At 36.7% G+C, this 23,877-nt stretch overlaps 1 protein-coding gene across 1 annotated transcript in view; it reads right to left on the bottom strand.

The window, feature by feature from the left end:
* Positions 1-13,133: 13,133 nt before the first annotated feature.
* Positions 13,134-23,877, bottom strand: part of LOC100373605 (uncharacterized) — a 19,732-nt gene continuing 8,988 nt past the window's right edge. Inside the window, exons 3-11 of the mRNA XM_002731124.4 lie at positions 22,485-22,527; positions 17,770-17,931; positions 17,203-17,351; positions 16,590-16,691; positions 16,355-16,484; positions 16,079-16,180; positions 15,526-15,747; positions 15,052-15,165; positions 13,134-14,461 (exon numbers count right to left, since the gene is read on the bottom strand). Of these exons, the coding sequence (XP_002731170.2) occupies positions 14,343-14,461; positions 15,052-15,165; positions 15,526-15,747; positions 16,079-16,180; positions 16,355-16,484; positions 16,590-16,691; positions 17,203-17,351; positions 17,770-17,931; positions 22,485-22,527 (1,143 nt within the window). The 3' untranslated portion in view covers positions 13,134-14,342. The remainder of the gene's footprint in view (positions 14,462-15,051; positions 15,166-15,525; positions 15,748-16,078; positions 16,181-16,354; positions 16,485-16,589; positions 16,692-17,202; positions 17,352-17,769; positions 17,932-22,484; positions 22,528-23,877) is intronic.

Below are 23,877 nucleotides of genomic sequence, written 5' to 3'. Positions count from 1 at the left end.
TACTCACTCACTCTTGGTCATTCACGCATTCATTAACTGTCATTTTTACTCGATGTTATTTATTGACACGAAGACGTGAGAGCTTATATCTTTTGAAGCAAACTGAAACCGAGAGATATGGCCAACGCATCTACGTCACCTACGACGTCACACTACGATCTGTTTCACTCTCTATTATGTAAGTGCGCGGGTTGTCACGAATATATGACTATGTTATCCGAACAAGCTTGAGAGCAAATAATAAAAGTTATATGGTTTCAATAATCTCACATCTTTCTACACACATTTATGCACCCCGAAACTAAGAAGAACAAGTTTCTCAGACGTTTTTTTTTGTAAATTAATAGTTTCGCCTGGCACCGTGGCACGTTAAAAAGACAAACCCTCGCTCGTATTTTGTTCAATTTATATATACTCTTGCGATAGTTACATCTTCGACGATGATTCGCGTTGTTGACAAACCTTGACACGACTTGAAAGTGAAAGTCATAATCGACCGACAACAAATCAATGTTTATAAGGAATCGATTTGTTTTATGGTTCAAATTTGTCGTTTCACTGACTGGATGCACTCTGGTATATTCACCCACTGTTTAATAACACCATAGAGACCTATGACCTCTACAAGCTATAGACTCAGATGGAACAGATATAAAACCCGGAACTCATCATCAAAATACGAGTTTGTCTCTATAGCGGATTTGTTCAGTCGATTGCGCCATGGGACACGGTGACATAGGTGATTGCACGCTGTTTACCGTTAGTATGACGTATGTGTATATGCATTTTAATTTGTTTTGTATTCCTAGTGTGTCCCTACTGGAGCACTGCTGCCTGCTATGTAATCAATCATCATACCATATAGGAGTGAATGTAAAATATCAATGTATTAGACTGCTTGATGAAACTATCTTGTCCGGAAGTGCGTGGGAACGACACTGCAACGAGAAGAATTGCAATCCTTCAAGTAACTATGGAAGTTTTCCATCCTATTCACTGCTTACAATCAATTAACGACGAAAATACAATCATTGCAATCTTTTGTATATATGTATATATAATTACAATTAAATAAAGAAATTGCTGTTGGCTAATTTCTATAGCTAGGTGCTGGAGAAATAAAAACAGGAAGTTGCTTTACAAAATGTACTCATACATGTGTGTTTTCAGCGCGATTCCTGAGGTTTACTGAAGCCATTATATGTTGTAAAATCAAGAATCGTTTTAAAACCTTCTTTACTTGTGCAGAAAAGTAATTTAAATGGCATTTGTTAAATACGTAAAGATCAGAAAAAAGATGGCAGAAGAATTGCGTAATATTACGCTTCCTATTGTGAACTAGTATTTCCGGGATTTAAATAGAAAAAAAAAATGGAAATTGGATAATTAGTTTTTGTTTTTGCGTGCTAAGTTTCACGCTTAACTACACATAGCCAGGTAGTCTGTCTCTGTGTTCGAAGTGATCTATGAGATGACGCTACATCCTCACAGCCGAGTGTCATATACTAATTGTGTGTTCTGTCGGAAAGATGTAAGCAGGTCAGAGGCCAGGCATCAGTTCTCAAGCTGTTTTTTTTTACCTTTCAATTTTAGCGTGTGGAAGGTACCTTTGATGTGATTGATATGTGGCATACCTCTTGTACGGATGATGCGGGATCTCTCATAAAGGAGTGCTGTTAATTGTGTTTTCAACAACAGTGAATGTGAATGACTACAACATCCTACTGTACCATGACCTCCCAGAATTGAATTGATATATAGCACCCGGTGACAGTGGATGTAAGCAATACAAGATTATGAAGTCATGTACGAACATTCGACAAATTCAATATTTGTCACAGTCCTTTGTTTCAAATGTGTTAAATTTAAATATTGATTGTGAAACGAGACATCGACTTTAAGTTTTCTTGCCAAGCACGGAATAATTTGTTGAAGATAATTAAATTGTCTGAAAAAGAACATGTTTGAAGCTACCTTCACAGAAATTTATGTTGAGGCATTATTTCATGAAAAAATTCTACATTTCCCAATCCATGGTGAAAACCTACAACATAGGGTGTTTTCGCCGGCCAATATGACGAGAATGTAAGAATAATGAGACATTGCTCACGAATCGCCATGGTTACGACTGGCCCATTTTTTGTACGTAATGTAGTTCAGTGACCCTATTTTAAATACGGATTTTGCGAACACTGCGTGAAGTTCAGGAAATCCAATAATATAATGACAGCCAATTCCTCAAAAACAGAACGCTGTTTACGTCATGGTGTGTGTACTATATTTCATTGAACGCATACAAGAAGCCAGGAAAGAAGCTGACAAAATAACATATTTTACATGATGATCAGAAAAACTTCAAGGATTTCTATGCGAGCATTTTATAAACAATTTATATAACGCCGTGCGATCGTTTGCCTTGAACTGAACTTCACATAGAACATTCAGCGCCAACTTAATTTTGTTGCAAAACAGCCTGTTCATAGTTTGAGTTGATTGGTTAAATAATCATAAGCAGATTATTATTAAAGCGGGGGAGTCGTAACCTGCGCATGCGTTAGATGGCCATAGCGTGTCGTTGCGTTGTGTCGTCACCGGAAGCGCTGTCCCAGCACAAACGGTGTAGAAGACGCCGAACTGCAGCGTCAATGGTGTCGTTGTTTACAAACAAGCGTATACCCATGAGCCGTTGCGTTTTAGCGTGTGTTGTTATCATCGCTTGGGACTCAATTCCTGCGCGTCCGCAGATGACGACGCTCCCGCTTTAACCACGGTGTACAGAGTAAGTAAGTAAGTAAGCGTTTAATTCCGGTCGTTCGCCACTTTCAGCGTATATTAGTTTAAATTTACATATGTGTAAATGTCAGCGAGTGGATCATAACGCTGATTTCTGCCACTGATTTGATATTCTGGGAAAAATCTAACCTTCTGAGAAGCGTGAACACATATGAATGATTGATCCATATGCTATGTTTGTAAGATTCTTATCATTCAGCATGTTTTGTTATACAACATGTCCAGGAAATTCCTATGGGAAGGTAATCGAATCATCAAGCAATGAAAACGACATAACATCAAAGTTTAGACAACGAAATAATGGCGTGCAACTCTTGTGATATCTAACAAAGATTTCTCTTGAAGTAGTGTAATGTAAATAGTGGGATCCGCGAGAAAACTGATTACTTATTGAGCTGAGGCGTGTTGTCCTAGTGTATTCATTGAACGCGTTGTTGAGTTCCAAGCGCAACGCAAAAGATTATGGGCAGACGCTTGTTTGTAAACAATGACACGCTAAGGCCAACTGACGCTTGCGCAGGTGACGACTTCCCCGCTTTAAATACTGGGCTCACGCATCGCTCATGTCTTGTCTCACAGTCAAACGTTCCGTGAAGATATTGACCAGAGCACCGCGACGTTCGAATGGTGCGTATGTGAAATGAACGCGGAATGTGAAGAAGCATGTGTGAAGACGGACTTTGAAATGAAATAACGGAATCACCAACATTTAAAATCACTAAGAAGAGGCAAGGGTGTAACATCAGCCCAATCCTCTTTAATCTTTGTTTTATTAATTGACCTATAAAGTAAGTTTGGTGAGAAACTTGAACCAGTAAACCTATTATATTCGCATGGTATAGTGTTAGTCTCAGAATCAGTGGTACTATTACAAAACTGTTTTAATAAATTGTTCTCGTTCTATGACAAATGGAACAAAAAGCAATAATGTTCAATATGTTCTTAAATCAGCTCTAATTACAAAAAAACGAAATAGTTAAAGTTACAACTATTCAGGAATAGGAATTTAAATAGTTTTAAATCCTAGTGGAAAGTTTGACTTAAACATGTATACGAAAAAGCAACAAAAGAATGCTTTTAACTTAACCTATTGATAACGTATTGACGCAGAATAAAATCCTGGAAGCTTTTTTTAATAACTCTTCGCAATGAAAAAAATGAACGTCACATTTGTAAAGCGGCAGATATATAAAACATATTTACCTATTAAAAGAAGATTGTTTAATAGTATACATTTTTGGGGAAATCCAAAGAGAAAACGTTCACAACTTAGAACTATATCATCACTTCCTGGTATAGCCCCCAATAGTTTTGAAATAATTTCCAAAACGAAATTGTGGTTGTACATTACCAGAAGAGATGTTCAATTGTTTCTTTTTGTTTACATTATTTACAACAATTGTCCAATCGGATTTTATTTTGGAAAAGATAATTGTTGGTTGCCAAAATTCGATGCAATATTTTGAAATGAAAAATGCGCAGTTTTTCTTCCATTGTGGTAACGTACGCCAATTTCCAGATACATCTCCAATCAATTGCATCACTCACATATACAGTTGCTTCATATTTAGACATGGATGTTGGCGTTTCAAAACGTTTTTCAACTAATAACTTATAACAATCTCTTGTTTTACCACTAACAACTGTATCATTTATTTTTTTAGTTAAATTCGCATTGATATTTCCAGCAACTAATTTGGACTTCCAAATAAACTGGAATTGCGTGCAGAATACCATTAAAAGTTACAAAATCTGTCTTAATTGTGTATTTCTCTATAAATTGTTCATATGACATAAAATTACCATCTGTATTTAATAAATGTTGTATGCACTTTACCCCATTATTTAGCCAGTGTAAATAACACACTGTTTTTCCACCAATTAAAATGTATCTATTATTCCACAGTATTTCTGATTTGACCTCATTTGAATTAATGGGTGGGCCATGACAGAATAGTTCATACCAAAAACTTAAAATGTCTGGTAAAGAAAAATGCATTTTGTCAGGATCATAATTACAGCTCAATAAAAATTTCAAGCTTCCATATCTACTAAAATAGCTCTTTGGAATAACTCCCCATGATGCATTTGTTTCCATTATCCTAATAGCCCAGGCTAATTTGAATGCTTTGTTTAACAACTCCAAATCAGTCATGCGCAAACCACCATATTCAATATCCCCAATTAAAGTGTTGTTTTTTATATGGTGTCTTTTCCCGTTCCACAGAAAATCAAATAACCTAGCCCGGGCTTCGGACACATATTTTGGCGGAATAGAAATGGAGTTCATTACAAAGAGCAGATTAGTAGCCCCAAAAACCTTTGCAAGTGTAACTCTGCCAATAGTCAAGTCACGTGACTTCCATATGCCAAGTTTTATATTGATTTTTTTCAATTTTTTGGTGGAAGTTAAGCTCCATATTTTTCTTAACATCGTGACCTATATAAATTCCCAGGTAACGGATTGGTTTTTGGGTGGGGGCTATTACATCCATCTTTTGTCAATTATGTTTAAGTTTACCCAACACAAGCAGTTCTGTTTTACCCATATTGATTTCAGACCAGAAAAATCATGAAACTGTTTTAGAATGGATAGAGCAGTGCGAACAGAATTTTGGTTTCTCATGCAAAGGGTTGTATCATCTGCAAAGCCAGATATTTTTTGTTCATGCTCATATGGCAAAATAATACCATCTATTTGGTCACATGATCGAATGACAATAGCCAACAACTCTATGGCAATTACAAAGAGAGTTGTGGATAACGGACAACCCTGTCGGATGCCCCGATATAACTTGAACCAACCTGATGAATGCCCATTATTAAGTACACAGCTTTCAATGTTGTTATAAAATACAGAAACCCATTTCTTAAAAGAATCGCCCAAATTGAACAAGTCAAGAGCTTTATGCAAGAAATCCCATTCTAGGGTATCAAAAGCTTTTGTAAAGTCAACAAACAAAAGTGCTCCCGGTTGGCCACTATTTTCACAGTAATCAATAATATCTGTAATAAGTCTGATATTGTCAACAATTTTTCTACCTGGTATAAAAGCAGACTGGTTTTCATGAATAATGGAGGGTAAAATATTTTCAAGCCGTTTAGCCATGCATCTACTTGCAATTTTGTAATCTGCAGTGAGCAGCGATACTGGTCTCCAATTATGCAAATCAGTCAATGCTTTATCAGGTTTTGGCAATAAAGTTATAACAGCTTGTTTTTGTGTGGTAGACATGACACCATGATTGAAACTGTAATTTAGTGAAGCCATCAATGCATCCCCAATTTTTTCCCAGAAAATAAATCAAATTCAGGGGGTATCCCGTCACAGCCAGGTAATTTATTTTTTGGGGATTTTTTTAAGACACAAAATACTTCCTCTTTAGTCAGAATACCTTCACATTTGTTTATTTTTTGTGGGTCAACATGTGGGATATTATTATTATTATTAAAGAACCCATATTTATCATTTGAATTCAAATTTGGAGAGGTCGATGCATATAACGCAGTATAATAATTTCTGATTTGCATAAGAATGTCCCGTTCACCAGTAATTTCGTTATGATCGACCATTAATTTGTTTACAGTTTTCTGTATTTGGTAGATTTTTCACCCTCCTGATACCATTGTATGCGTGAACGGATAGCATAGCCCTGAATCTTGTGATCAATAATGCTATCAAGTTCTTTTTTTAAAGCTTCATACTGCATCAAAACATCCTTATCCAAATTGTCATCGATTTCTTTTTCTAAATTATACATCTCTTTTTCCAATTCAATTTCTCTATCCCTTTTTTCTTTCGCTTGTCGCTTTGAGAATTCAACAGTAGCCTGACGAATCTTGTACTTCAAGTATTCAAAACGAGTTTGGTGGTCAAGGTATAAAGTATCACGCGGAATATCGTCAATGGTTTTATTAATACTTTCCGTATAAGTATTGTCCTCTAACAGGCTACAGTTGAATTTCCAAAAACCAGGGCCTCTACGGGAACCACCTCCAACAGAAATCGAAATCACAATTGCATCATGGTCTGATTTTGTACAAGGACGAATATCACAAAGTTTTAACTGATTATTCAGATGTTTAGAAATCAAAAAGTAATCCAAACGCGTTGCAGCATTTCCCCTTCTCCATGTAAACCTTTATGTATTAGGACTGAGTTCTCTATAAATATCAATAAGATTATAACATTTCATAAAAGATAACATTTCCTTTCTGAAAGTTGATCTTGGATCAATATTTTCACCTCGTTTATCCATTACTGGATTTATTGGTATATTAAAATCACCTCCCATAATTAATATACTGTAAGGAAAATTACAATTAATTGATGTCTTAACAACTTTTAAAAAACGAATCTGTTCTTCTTCTCTATTCGGAAATATATATATTTGCAATCACTGCCTTGAAGCTATCAATAACTATTTCCAGAAAAATAAATCTACCAGATGCATCTTTGACAATTTTAGTGTGTTTTATAGTTGTATTTTTGTGTAATAAAATCGCTGTCCCACAGCTTGCCCGAGTTCCATGCGAAAAGAAAATGTCCCCTCCCCAGTCATCCTTCCATTTGTGTTCATCCTCTGAACTACTATGGATTTCTTGCAGTAAAATTATATCTGCTTTCTGCTTCCTACAAAAATGAAAAATAGCCTTACGCTTCTTTGCATCTCTTAATCCCCTTACATTTAAACTAATAACATTTAATGAATACATGTACTACAAACACAAAACGTATAAACCACGCATACATAAAAGCTCAAGTTCAAAAAAGGAAAAAAACCTAGATAACAGTAAACAAAAGCAGCTGCTCCAAAAAATCCAAAAAAAAGTAAATATTTACGATTCACAATGTGCTATTTTAAAGGTAACAAACAGTTAATAAATGTCATTTTTATCAGAAAAAAGAATAAGTTGCACCCCAACGTAATTAAACAAAAATGACTTTTAAAGTCCTAGTCTATGGGGGAAATAACAGAAAAAATGTAAATTGATTTTATTGTAAACAAGTATGCGATCTATGTTCTAACACTCTCGTGGCATTGACGGGGCTTAAGCTGCCTTGATTTTTTGACAAAACTCGTTTTTATTCAAAATAACACCTCTATGTTTACTTAGTAATCACGTGACTAATTCATGGTACATGTCGCAGATCTTTTTTTTTCAAAAAGCCAGGAACAATGGCTTCAAGAAAATTTGTTATGCTTTCAAAACTCTACCGCATTCTTAAACACAATTATTACATATACTAATATTAGTATAATAGCATGGATCAACATTTTTGACCGTGTAATTCAACCTATATGAATGTAAAATCTGGGGAATACCAAAACACAAAGGGGAATTGGAGAGAATGCCATTCAGTATTGTAAAGAAAATTATTACCAGGTACCGGTATAGAGTTTGTATGAAAAAGATGATAGTTTAATTCTCTATGTAGTTATGTGCAACATAGATATGTTGACCACACAGCAGACACAACCACACTGCACCTATTATAAGTCTTCACTGCTTAAGGTAGCGAGAAGGGAAATTTTCACTTTTTTCTTGATTTTTCAAAAATTGATGGAACGGTTACTTTAGACCTTGATACATCATCCCAGGTTTTCAAAAGATTGAAATTGCGAAATAAAGTTGCTCAAATTAGTGTTTTAAAACGCTACCAGAAAAGACTACAACTGCCGTTTCGTGGATATTTGCATAATGTTTATCTTTGGAACGGTTTAAATGATAACATCTTATCTGTATACTCTGTTGTTGACAACACTTAAACTTTCAGACCACGTGATTTAAATTTTGCAGCAGGGAGTTATGGTCAGTATTACCATGGCTTGCCTCTGATAACTACAGGAAGTCACAGTCAGTCACCTGGCGGTATATAAAACATTTATCACTTTGGGAAATACATTCCTTTTGCCGATATTTTGGTTCAACATTTTGTCTAGGGAATTTTAACTTCGACATAATTACCTACTAGCTAGCTAAGTAAAAAATAATGTAGCTTTTATTTTGTGAGTAAAAAGTGAAAAATTCACGTGGTATGTGACGCGGCAAACAATACCCTACCTACATTTGCATAAGATTGACTTGGTACCTTATAAGTATGTTTTCGGATATGAATGATACTGTCCTGCGGCCATTTTGAATATTAATGAGATCATGAATATTCATACCGTCCAGCACTCTCTGTCTGCTTGGAAGAACCCGTACACGCCCCCACTCCATCATGCAATGCACCTACCCTATATTATTTGCACAAATGGAAAAACAAGTTTATATAAAATCTGATTTGTTGCAACTACGTCATACGCCATGATTTGAAGCATGACGTCACCAATTATGGTCAGCTGGGGAAAGAAGGAGATCCATTACAGACAGATGCTATCATGAAATGTCATCTCCCATCGGTGTTATTAAACCAAACAATACTATCAGTATCCTGGTTGTCAAGGTGGGCGGCTCAATGTCGCATAGAATGCCCCACAGCTCTCATTAAAATATTAGACTGGACCATATCCACGAGAACAAATTGCAATATATAAGTTTCCAATTATAAAAGATTACCGAAATAAGACACAAAGTGGCCTGGTTGAATGGTGACATACCCAGGCCTGTAATTCCTAAATTGAATCTTCAATCGCACTAAATCTGACCTGTCTTTTAGGCGGTGGTCGATTTTACTAAAAAAAACTGATTTTAGTACACATATAACATATTGTTGTCAGATATTTATTTATATTACACTATAATTTAATATAAATTTAATTCCAAGTTATTTCGAATTTTCTTGGCGATAGACCGCCAGGCATACATAGATCAGTGACCTCTCTAATACTATAAGCGTTGCCTATACACTGACCCAAAGGTATGAAGATGACACAATTACAACAGAGAGCATTGAGTCATACTAGGATGCTGTGTATTAGAGTAGCATCAGTATTGTCCGCACGTACAGAGCTGTCGAGGGTTTATTTCAACTGCCACATTTGGCGTTTTCTACCGAAGATGACTTATAGATAAAAGTGATTAGTATCTTCAGAGAAATCTGTCTCAAGTATCGATTTTCTTTCCAAATACGTGACCGCACACATTACATGATCCAGTAAAATCCAGTTTTTGTTTTCTGCTAGCACCAAACGCTTTTCTAATTTTCTACTTCATCCCCACTAACATTTTTATTTCTGCAAAATCCATTCTGGTAGCTTCAAACACATTTCTCAATTCACCCAGTCCTTTCTTCTGCTAGATCCATCCTGGTATCTCCTAATACGTTTTAAATCCCGAATAACACCCAGATTTTGTTTCTGCTAGATCCATCCTGGTAGGACCCATACACTTCTAAAACCAGTCCTCAGTAACATCCATCGATTTTTCTCTTGCTAGATCCATTCTGGTATCACCTAACAAGTTTCAAAATTCCAAATCTATCCCCAATAACACCTAGATATTTTTTCTGCTAGATCCATTCTGGTAAGACCCACGCACTTCTAAATTCTAAATCAATCCCCAGTAACATCCATTCATTTTTTTCTGCTAGATTTATCCTGGTAGGACAGGATCTTCAGAGAAATCGTTCTCAAGCGTCGATTTTATTCCCAAATACGTGACCGTTATTATACACATTACACAATCTAATAACATCAATTCTAATTTCTCCTCCTAATTCATTCTGGTAGCTTCAAACACATTTCTGAATTCCAAATCTATCCCCAGTGGCACTCGGGCATTTTTCTGCTAGACCAATTCTGCTAGCACCCAACATATTTCTATATTCCAAATATAACCCTCAAACACCAATTAATTTCTCCTGCTAAATCAATTCTGGTAGCACCCAGCACATTTCAATTCCAAATTTATCCCCCGTAACACCCAGTTATTTCCTGTGCTCAATCTACCACCTATATCACTTGATTTTTCTACTGTGCTATCACTTTTACAACCCAGTGATTAACCAATGCAGCTCATTATATCCACAGAAAAAAAACTCTGTAATTTCTAATGCTATGTCTAAGTTATTCCCAGCCATTTCTATCTTTGAGATCATCCCATGCACTTCTTTCAGTCAATTAAGTTGACAACGACGGCGAAGGGTTATGGTTATTGTATTATTATAAATTTGATTGTTGTTTCAATCTTTCGAAAATAAGTGATTGGTCGAATGTTTTTTTTTATCTGTGGTTGTTCGTTCTCGGTCAGTGACAGTCCTGAATAATTTTCCAGGATAGACAGTCCAGGTTGGCTGACGGGTTTCATTTAAATCTACACGAACGAATGAGGGGTTATGATAGGTTTTATGCGAAAGGACACTCAGTGTAAATAAAAGCGGGGGCGTTTTCACGTGAGAAAATTAACATTCAACTCTCACGCGTATGGTTTGATTCACACACGTGAATGAATGAACCTTTTCACATGATTTCAGTAGTGCAAAAATTCCAGCTATTGATCACACGTTTCTTTTTTCAGCAGTCGTTTCAAGTACCTTACATTGTATTCAACTTAGACGTCGTGTTTTATAATATTGGAATTTGATGCACATGTTGCTCTTAAACAAAAACGTGAAATTATCGTGTTTTAAAATTACCTTAGTTGTGAATGCTGTAACTAAGCAACGCAACAATTGTGTCTCAAAATTATCATCATGGTATATTTTTTACAATAAGCAATGACAATTATTATTTACACATAGAATTGCCGACTGGTTTACTTATGTTTCAATTCCACCATCGATTTCTGTACAAAAGCCATATCGGGAAATTTACAAGTTAAAGGAAAGACATTAAACCGCTAACAGCAATCGACAAATCAGTTCTCAGAATCAAAACGAAATAACTGACAAATAGTGCACGGCATAGTCAAATCAGTACGAAGACATTTCTGTGATCTGATTTAGCGACTTGTGTATAAAAATATCTGTCACGGACTTTCAAATGGCTGTGTTGTAATGAGTCAAACCCAGTGTTTGTATAAATTAACGAATATTACCATGACGCGGTTACATAGTCCGGGGAACAGTGGTCCCGCGACAAGGGAGAAGAGGACACTACCTGAAAGACAAAACTACATCTCATCGCTCTTTCTTTCTTAACAGATCCCGGCGGCCTAATAAAAATTGTTATCAAGAGGGGAATCCCCTAATTTTCTCAATTTGTCATTTCGCATACAATTTCGCGTCTCGAACTGAATCGTAACGTAAACCTACAAAAAAGTCAAAACAAATCTGATGACATATTTCAATTCTAGCTAGATTATTTTCTACCCAAGATATTTAAGCGGAGTGCGTCAGTTTTCTGTAGTTTTATCCCCATTCTAAGTCATTATTCGTATCTCAAAACATTACAAAATAGAACATTTTTCAAAAGTTGTATTTATTCTCATCAATATGTCACTGTCTAGTTGGGTCTGAAGTACATAAAGCACCACTGTTTTTTAGAAAAATTTCAATCAAAACGTATCGCAAATGTGTAAAATAACAAACAAACATACATGTTATCTCAGAACATGGCGGTCTATCCGCCATAATGATTAATAATCATTCATTTCAAGAGAAAAAAAACGTTCGTGTTTAGCGCACTTAGCGTACTTTGTTCTACGTTCCGCAATCATACACAAACTTAGAAGAAATCATTGACATTTACCAAACGCACGATTCATCCCCATACTCATCTTTCAGGTGAATGCACAATAATCACACTTGTTCTGCACCGCCAAATGAGATACGTCAACATAGATGAGCTGCAAGATGAATTCGATAAGGTATAAATCCATAGGACATTCGGCCTAATAATGCGAGAGGGACATCACCGATAAGATCGACTCTTTCCTCCAACGATGGCATTTAATTTGACGCTTATTAAGTTCTATCTGTTTCAACAAACTTCATAGTTAATTATACGTGTAGGTACAGACAAATGTGACATTTGCTTCATTCAACGTAATCTGCCAATAACAAGGAAATGACACTGAGAGGGGGGAGAGAGTGAGTGGGTGAGGTTGCTGGCGTTAATTAACTTCGCTATGACAAGACGATATTTTTGCTCGATTACTCGACATTATGATTTATTGTAAAAATAACTGAAAACTAAATGCAGTCGCGCGCAAAAATGTATCCGTTTGATTATAAACGCTGACTCGCTTACACCATTACTTGAACTATTTGGTATTACCCACGAATTTGTGCAGTGGAAAAACATGGTAATGTAAGTAAAATAAACGAGGCGATAACGATAAAACATTATGTAAATGGCATCACATTTCAAATTGGTCTCGTTGCCAGCCAATCAGAGCGAGGGATTCTGATAATGCAATTAAAAGGTTATAGTTAGTGATGATTCGATGAGCGATAAATTATAATTAATATAATGATTATAATAATGACAATGATAATAACATTTACTGTAAATATAATGACATACACACTGTTACCAAGGAGACAAATGCCTCGTAGATATATAATAAATATTCAACAATTCTATGATTACAATAATGACATTAACTGACAAAAAAAATACCGGTAATTCACCTATACATTGTCCTCTTTCTCTGTACATGGTATATATATATATATAGTGCATGTTGAACAAACTCATTGAATGACTAATACTATTATCGTTGAGGGACACAAAATGCATTTGCATAAAATGACCCATATTTTAATTAAAATACAATACCCTCCATGTAAACTGTGGTATTTGTCATTGATCCCAGTTACAAGTCAGTTGAAAGTGACAATATGATTTTAAGTGCCCCATACCCGAATCCTTCCCGGATTGGTTTCACGTTGCACAAGAAATACGTGATTTAAATAGGTTTTGTAGTAGGAAATGACGTTTCTTAGAAATGTTTCGCTGTGGAAAATTATAATGTTGCAGTAACCAAAGTTAGGATCGCTGTGTTTGTTTCTCAATTTAATGTTAGATAAGAATCCAATATTTACCCACTCTAAAAACCAAGATGTGTTTTTTAAAGGAATATGTTATACGGAGAATTCAAGTAGATTTCCATAACTTGTATCTTGTTTTAAACCAATCGCATCCCAAACTTTTGAATAATAAAAAACAAAATTTTACAAAAACGGTAGTTGTTTTCATTTGTCTGATAAGTATAATTTCGTTTGTCACATTTGCACATGTGCAACAGGATGCACACTGGGACTTGAACTTGAATTTTTAAATACCATCCGATGCTAACTATATTCTTGAAAAAATAGGTTACATTTTCAGGAAGATTGATATAACAATAAGTTTTAGTTTGTAAATGAACTGAAAAGGTGTTTGCATTTGTTTTCAAACAGCAAGAGATAACCTTGCATTTTTTGCGAAGTCAAACACTCCTCTCCAACCACGCCCACTTCCCTTGTCCTTTCTATGTTCATTGACTCAAAAGGCACACATGGACAGACGTCACCTCAAGATCGCGATCGTGATTGGTGTATTGATGGTCAGGTGATATTGAACGAGAGTCACATGATCACGGAGATGTTGCTGAATATCAACTCTTCAAATATACGAGTATGTAGAAAGGACAAGCGAAACGTTATCGACTTCACTTCACTACTGGAGGAGATTCATAACTCCCATGATATCTTTGTCGGAGAGCTTTCCCGTATCTACGTAATAGTCCAATAGTTGACCCAAATCCAAGGCCAGATCCGCAGCCTCGGCGTCATTTTCTGTGAACCAATGATAGTGAACGTTATATTATAGAAGTTGTACTACGGGTCGATTTTGGTTCAAGTTACGGTGTGAGTATTATGAGAGAAACTGCAAGAGGATACTGTAAAACATGTCTTTTTTGCGAGCATGTCTTTTTCGCGAATTTAGCGAGAGAATTGATTCGCTAATTCAAGATGTCGCTAATGACTTTATTATCAATTTAAAATGGCCGCCAAACAAAGAAATCAACAATGACAAGAGAGATTCGCTAAATCAACATTTCGCTATTACGTCATTTTCCCACAATTCGCTTAAATTGCATGCCGCTTTTTCAACATGTTTTACAGTATATTGTCGCGTCATTACAATGGTGGCAAAGCGGGCACACACACGAACAGCGTAAAATTACTAATTTTCATCAAAATGGGTACATGTACACATTGTGCGCAAAGTAGGTACATACAGGTAAATCAATCAAATATAACAAAACACGTACATGTAGTTTGCAATACGGGCACACATTGCATGCAAAGCGGGTAAATATATACCTAAAAAACTAATATATAAACTACTCGCTGTATACAATATAAAATAATCGTGTATTTACCCTTTAACTTATCCTCGTTCACCCACACGATGTCCTCCGTAATGTCGTCTAGGTAGTTATCCTTGAAGTCCGGAAATGCTCCAAATTTCTCCTCATCCTCGGGATAGTACGTTTCTGAAAATTGAAGATTGTTAAAAAGTCATCAACAAGTGGTCGTCATCTAGAGTAAAATACAATACTAAAATGCTAATTCATTTATATATTCAACACAAGACCAAAACAGACTAATATAATTGGGATGCAAGTTCTGTCTCGAACTAATAAGGTGGTTCATTTGCATATTGTGGTATCCTTGGGGGCGGAGCTTTACTAACATGGACATAAAAAAAAAAACATAAACATAGTATGGCCATGCAGATGCAAATAATAATAAATAGACCCGATTTAGAATGTTCCACATTTGCCAATAATTCACTTCTCGTATAATCAACAAACAAATGGAATTCACGCAAATCGCGAGAATTGGGTATTAACCTTGAACTTTGGCCATATTGTTCAGTTTATCGCTATTCTGCAATTCTTGTTCCAATTCATCCAAATCAGTATCTTCCACCTCCGACTTCTCTTCTTCATTATCCCAAAAACTGTCCTCCTCGCTTTCAAATGTTTCCTGAGATTCGGATTCCGTTGACTCATCGTCATAGTCTTGTTTGTCTTCCACGAGAATTTGTCCAAATGGCAGCCGCGCAAGTATATCTGTTAAAATGACAATATAATAAAAATAGTTTTAAAAATGTCAATGGGGCCTTTAGTGTCTGGAGTAATGTGCGTGTTATCATAATTGCAATAATTACGGTATTCGCGAGATATCCGCTTCGGGATTTTATTGCCAGTAGCCGAAAAATATCGAGCATTTTTGTAGATTCAGTTATGACTGAATTTTCAGCTTCTGAGGGTGTCATCATGTCACCGAATTGCACGCGGGATTTTCTAGTCGATTATCAATTATGAACTATAATACCAAATCGATATTCAAATATCCCACCACAAACTCTGAATTGTTAATTTTTTAGTGATTCTAAGTTACCTAGGTAACCTTCTCCTTCTTCTGGACTAAGATTCCCAATGATAACTTCTCGCGCGATGAGACCAGCAAACTGCAACAATTTTCGTTCAGACTTTTCTTTTTCTGAAAAAAACAACAACACTTCAACGCTGATTAAACCCGTAATAACAAACTATTGCTTGTACAGGGCAGTACGTCGTGTTTTTATAATGACTGATTGATTAAGAAGACTTCACGGTTTCAGTATGCCAAGACCGTTTTTGACTAAGATAAAGGTGCCTGTTTAATCGTACTTACCTTGGGGTGCCTGGTTATATAAGCTTTGTGCCAAATCATATAAAAGATCGTCCATATCAGATGTAATGACTTCGTCCAAATCTGGGTATACGTCTTTCTCTGGCCCAGGTGCTAACATCATTTCTTGCTCCTGTTTAAGAACAAAAATATGTTGAGTTGCGTTGCGTTGCGTTGCGTTGCGTTTCGTTGTTTCTTACTACTCATACAATGCAATATTTAAAAAAAAGATGCTAACCTCAAATGGATCGTTGTCATAATATTCGACGTCATCATATAGCTGCTTCTGCAGTTCACTGGATACTTCTTCTTCTAAATAGTCAGCTTCCTCCTCTGATATCTAGCAATACACAACATATATTGTGAATGTCACACATATTTAAACATATCGGCAAGTCTCAATAGTGGATAGGGATGTCCGACGATATCACATGTGATATTCCCGGGAGTAATCGGATATGTTGCGGTATCACATATCGTTAATTAGTCAAGTTGGATCATGATATCACGCGATATCACATGTGTAATATCGTTGGGTAGTAAAATTGAATGATATCACGCGATATCACATGTATAATATCGTTAAGTAGTAAAGCTGGATGATATCACGCGATATCACATGTGTAATATCGTTAAGTAGTACAGTTGGATGATATCACGCGATATCACATGTGTAATATCGTTAAGTAATCAAGTCGAATCATGATATCACGCGATATCACACGTTTAATATCGTTAAGTAGTCAAGTGAGATCATGATATCACGCGATATCACATGTGTACTATAGTTAAGTAGTCAAACTCTTTAAACGATATGATCTGTTAAATAAATAACTAAAAAAATCGCCTACCAGTCCATCCTCGATCAGAATTTGGATGACGCAGATAAAACTTTCGATATCGTTAGTTGAGATAATATAATTGGCAATTGCTGCTGGTCTGTCCAAGCTGGTCGCTAACTCTCTGGCGGTGTCAAAGTTCAACTCACATTTTACGCCATCTGTGAACGCAACACGTGGACACTTTAAGTTAGTTGGAAGTACAATTACCTTATATGGTAAGAAAAGATGTACGAATCGATACCATGCGTGTGTCATCTGCGATTACCATTAAATTATTTGTTTTCTATCCCCTTAGGAAATGTTAATGTGTTTGTATTAGCGTTGAATAAATCTTCAATACAATACCGCAGAGACAAGCAAGTAATCGCTCCCACGCTTTGGTTAAATATTCACTGTTTTTGAAATTGAAAATTTATAACTGATTTAAATATGTGGGATGGGGTGACCACATTTACTAATTACATATCAACAATTTACGATCGTTGACAATTGCTGTGGTCGTCCACAAAACGATTATTTTTAAATATCAATATTAAGTGATATAAACACATAAATATCGTTTTACATTATACGTACCAACATTTTGCTCCAATACATTATTTTTATTAATTTCAAAACTGTCATAATCAACTCCGAAATCTTCATAGTTTGTCTTTTCTTCATTGATATTTTCGTCCTTTATAAGCGGGATGAAGTCTGTCTCGTCGCCGGATCCTTCGCCCGAAGCTTCCTCCTCTTCTGCAAGAAAAGAAACACTGATTATTCGAATGACTTGATTTGACCATCTAGTTCGTGCAGTACAGCTGAGCCATGCTTTTTCTATTGTTTATTTTTAAGTAACCTTTAAAGCTTGTGCTACACATCCAATAGGCCACATTACTACATTGAACTTAGCATGAGAAAGAGGATTTTTATCACATTTCAGGCGGATCTAGGATTCTGGAATAGGGGGGGGGCCGATAAGTTGGCCGAAGTCCAAGTTCGCGAGCGCAGATGGCGCGAAGCCCTGTTGGTTGTTAAAAACAGGGGGGCCGCGGCCCCATCGGCCCCCCTCTAAATCCGCTTATGCATTTCATCTCCTGAAAAAAAACCTGAAACTATATATTCGTAGCTCCAGGCGTTAGGAGCGAGAACTTAGTTAAAGGGCGGTGGTCGTCGCGCCGCGCATGTGCTTGCACGAATTACCGCCGGCGACTCCTTCGATATCTTCCAATCACCTAAAATATACCTAATTAAAGCTTGGTAACGTCTTATTTTGTACTTGTTGATCTGCGCAATAGTCGCCATCTTTGTTTATATGAGACTCATATATATCGCGCATGCGTGGCGCGACGACTACTGCCCTTTAACTAAAACTAAAAGGGATTTAAAATGTAGGTTGTTTCATTCTAAGACACCTGTCGATTTATTTCATGTCTTGGAAATGAAAATTAACCCAAATCTGCGTGGGTTGATCACATGATTTACCGCGCCCTATCAAAAGCAATGTACGACATTGCGTGGATCGCACACACACTCCGAGGCTTTGCATCAAGCGCGTTCATTCTTAATAAATGGCTTGAGAGAAATACCACGTTGTCATGGTAACCGAAGCATAGAGCGAGTCCAATTTTAAATAGTGTGAGTCGTATTCTTACAATGAATATGAAATTCGAGACTCGCGCTGATTAAGTAAGTCATTTCATGCTCCGCATTGTGAATATTCAGTCTACTCTGTCGATGTCTTCACTTACATTGGAAACAGATGATGTGCTCAGGCAGCTCGTTATTTTTTGTGGTTTGTGGAATGGAGACAACAACGAAAATAAAATCCACTTTATTGGTCGGATTTCAATTCTTTGCCTTCTGCTTTTCATCCATGTGTTTCTTTGACAAGGTGTGCTGCGGCAGATTTTATTGTGGTGTTTTGAATTTGATTTTTTAATTCGGTTCTATTTTTATGCCCCAGTCCGATAATCAATGCATGCAATAACACCCACATAACAGTCGTCAGAGCTTCTGCTTCACAATAACTTTCCATTCACGTTGTATTTATTTCAGGAATTGCTTAATGTTTTTCTCAGAAAATGCAAAAACAGACGAGCATTATTATAATGAACAATCAACACTGCTATATTGGATGAGGGGTCGATTCTAATTGAGATAGTGTGTGACCAGAAACACCATATCGGATGAAGGGTTGACACTGCGGAAAGTTCATAACTATTATTACGATTAGTACGTGTCGAGTGTTTATTCGTGGAGATGTCGCCTATGTTGGCTTGCTTTACGCCCAAATCACGGTTACTTAAAGTAACCGTGCCCAAATCGACCAGTGCGGAACGTAGATCGTCGAGGCCATGGCCCGGAACATAGGCGATGAAACTCTGCAGATATACGGCCGATTGTGTAATACTACAACAATAATGTAACGAAATGTTCAAATATGGACAATGGTACGTTATAACAGTCATTTGTGTCGCAATTTGTGTCGATACCTAATGCACGTGCGTTTATTTACTCAAGAATTTGAATATTTTGTAGAGAAACTACAAACCTTATATAGATTGAAAACCGATAATTACGGCTCAGAAGTTATTTTTAGGATACACTCTTTACTTTACAGTGAAAGGCTTTTATGATTAAAATAAAAGCTTTATAATATACCGCGGCGGTGGCAGGGCGTATTGCACGACAATAATGGAATAATAATGGTTTCGTCGAATCTTGTGTTCTCGGTATGATATACGCAGATGGTCTGATATTATTTTTATCAAATTTATATATACCCGTTAAAATATCAAATGCGTGACTGACGTAATGGCAATCCACATCCCGCGGGAAGGCACGTGGCCTTGACAACGCGTTTATATTTTACAAAGGCTCGCAGCGCGATTAGTACAATTAGGGATATAGTCACGGTCGGCAAACGGACTGAAGTTTCAATTACTGTCTTAGATGTATTAATTCCAGCAACTTGATGAGCCACTATAATTCTCTAGCATTGTTTTTCTGTATTAATTCTAATTGATAGAAATGCACTTTTTTATAATCAGAATATGGCTTTAAACAGCGTTATATTTCACGCATATATTATTTAACTTAAAGCGGGCGAGCCGTTACCTGTTCATGCGGCATACGACCATAACGTGTTGTTTTTAGCGTGCGTTTTCATGGTCGCGTTGGAATTCCCTCGCGTGCGCAGGTGACGACTCCTCCGATTTAAACGATCAGCGGTGCGCGCATTTACATCGAGTGACTACTTTTTTTAGGATTTCACTGTGCTTGAAATAAAACATTTATTTGCCAAGTCGTGGTGCGGCGATAAATATATATTCAAGTTTTTATGTTAGTGATTATAATACGACTATGAAACGACTTACATGCAATTAGCATACAATCAATTACTTTCATTTGAATTTTATTTTCGCTGAAGGCATGAATCAGTGACAATACCTTATTCCTATGTATTGTATTACTCTCAAAACGGCCAAAATGTGTTTTCATCAAAAAATAATTCCAGCTAAAATAAAGTGTTTGTGCACTGATATACTTCTATCATCATAAACCAAAAACGTTTTGAAGTTGCCACTGATTCATGATACCACTGAGACATATGGTTCACACCTATGTGTTATAATATCGGACTACGGGTAATTAACTTCAGCGTATCGTTAGCAATTTGGAAGGTGTATTCGCATCATCTTCGTTTAAAGAATTGTTGATGAAGGCGTTATGCCAATGTGCATTTTCCTCCATTTGTCACTGAGTTCTGCGATAAGCGGCTATGTAGCAACCAATATAACGGCGCTGAATTGAGCATGCGCAGTACTAATAATACCCCCCCCCCCCTACATACACGCACACAAGCTCGCGCATCCCACTAGATTCCGGGAGTAAAATCACTATCTCTCCCTCTCTCTTAATGACCTCTGCTCAAGAAACATTTGCGGATACATCTCCAAAAACACTCAACAAGACAGACACTAAGGTATAATTTTAGAAATCATCACAGTTGCAGAACAGCAGTACTGTTGAAAAGTGCCAAGATTAATAAAGATCTGCGAGTCACATGCGGCCGTTTGAGCTCGCTGGAATCCGCTGACTAAAGGTCTTGGTAAGATTCCCCAAATAGGCGGCGATACAAAATATCCATATCTGTTTTCCCGATATGACAAAATAAAAATATCGATCCAATCGCGCTGAAAAGAATTTGATACTTGATAAAAAATAAATGTGTATCCGATTTTATACAAATTGAATCGAGTACAAGTCGCCATCTGCCGGGAGTTAATGTAGAAGGCGTACAGAAGAAAGAAATATGCCACGCAAACATTCTATTCATGTCTTTACTTGCTTGTCAATTCCCAATTCTCTGTCAATTTCTAAGCGAAAAACTAGCAACCCCAATAAACATCAACGGTAGCTATGTCCCGGCGCTGATAAGAAGACGTGGTAACGGTGCCTACAGTAATACAAAATGTAATTGACGAAACTGCAAGACGGCAATAATGATTCTATGGCAATAATGATACCATATAATTAAATTCGTTTATTTATTGGCGGTTATCGAGTGACGCACATGGTCGGGTCTGATTTATTCTCACAGTATTATTCGTGTTAACTGTTCTCATACTAAACTCCCCAATGGTTGCTTATTACCTTGTGCGATGACGTCATAGAAAAGATTCAGACGCAAACGATGACGTCAGTTGGAGTCGTCAATTTCCTCACAAGCACTCGAGCGACAGCTTCCTATTCTTTCGATGTTTCTTAAAATAGCCGTATTTATTTAGGCCGTTCAACTATCGCTATTTTTAATCACGAGTAATATAATAGACCATGAATAGACCATGAATGGACCGGCGGAATGACGAAACGTGTACGACGAAATGACAAATGAAAGCGTTTAAATTGACACCTGAATATTGGTACGGATGTAGTCGAAAGCTTATATACCCCACCTCCCGCCTAGAAATTACCTGTCACCGCTATATGGAATGGATTCTCCCACATAACATGAAATTGACATTTAGAATAAACAGTTCATTCCATTACACACCAAGGCGTGTTTTATTAACTACAATATATCCCTAGTTGGTCGTGCAACTTAAAATTCATCACGTTATTACCGGAAGTAATATATGTCACGTGGTGCAATGAAATCTATTACACGAAGTCGTTGATTTCCACTCAGACGATCATTATCCTATCGATACGTATTACTAGTGTGCATGTCAAACGCTTAAAATCCATTTTTAGTATTATTCTCACGAACAACTTATTGAGAATACATGGAATGAATTCTTTACCTTCAGAAATCTTCAATTCGTTTTTCAATATTTCTTTACTGATCTGCAATGAAATGGTAAATGTATTTAAAACTTGATGTCTGTGGACTTAAAAATGCTGTGCGTAAATTTGAAAACAAATCGTGTATGTAGCTAATTTATGATATGTTTTGTAACTCTATTTAAAACATGTCTTTATTATATATTATTAGTGATCTACCAATATTCATACGCACCCGCAATGGGTGGCATTTCCCATTTTTACCCCTCATGTAACCCACAGCGACGCGAAGCGACGACTACATAACATTTTACCGAACGTTTCACAATAATTCATAATATCACTATTATGAATAATTGTGAAATGTTCCAAAAGCGTTTGTAAATCGTCATACTGTTACAAATTCCTGCGAATAATTCATACTACCGGGCCTTTCTGATAACCGGAATAAGTAAGTGTGCGTGAAGTCGTATTGTTGAGCATTTTACGGGCGTTCATGTCCTGGAAGTAGGAGGTCAAGCGCAGGAATGATTTTCTTCTTCCAGTCACTGTTTTTATTATCCACCGGTTCGTATTTTTTTTTTATTAAACACCAAAAACCTTGATTCCAGATGGTACACCCATAAAGGCGATAATTCGGTGATGCGAAGGGAATGATGCGTTTAAGGTAATGTGCATATGTGGTAACGTCGCTCATTCGCTTTACGAGATTTCAGTATATCAGTGGCGCCAGCGGAATGACAAATCACAGACACCGTCATACATACTCGAATTAGAAAGCCCCAAAGAATTCAGCTGAGCTGCAATTTAGTAGTTTCCATAGAAACCATTGTGCCATTTCCCAAGAAATATAACCTTATAGTAATTCCCCGAGTAATTCATGATATTTTCGCGTAAGTTTCCAATTAAAGCTTCTAGTCACAGATGTGGAATTGAAAAAAATAATCACTTTTCGCTTATCATATTTACATGTCAGACACCTTAGGCGGTGATAGCGATTAAGCAGGAATGAACGTAAATGTATCCAGTGGACTGTGAGTGGTGAAAACATTCAAATAGTTATTAATTCACTGCCAATGTATGATATACGTCGTGTTCTTATGCGCCGTCTAATGTATTGTTCGAGTTAGATGAGAAAGCGGACAGGGAAATATGGTCACAACAAGTTTGATTGTGATAGATGCATACATCCTCGTTCGCCGAATTCAAATCCCTTGCAGTGACCAAGCGTATGTTCGTGAAGGAGGTGCTCACATCTCGTTAACGAACAGCGCACGCGCAGTATAATTTCCCATTTCATTGGGCATTCAAGCGATATGTGCATAACCACACTCACACTTGTATGTGGGCATTCAATTTACGGACTGTGTGGAACTTTATTGGCTTGGGATGGTCAAAACTTTGCTGATCAAT

This window comes from Saccoglossus kowalevskii, chromosome 21 (assembly GCF_978046115.1).
Source record: "Saccoglossus kowalevskii chromosome 21, keSacKowa6.1, whole genome shotgun sequence".
NCBI classification, from domain to species: Eukaryota; Metazoa; Hemichordata; class Enteropneusta; family Harrimaniidae; genus Saccoglossus; species Saccoglossus kowalevskii.
The sequence above is the reverse complement of the archived record's forward strand: the minus strand, read 5'-3'. Positions and strand labels throughout refer to the sequence as shown.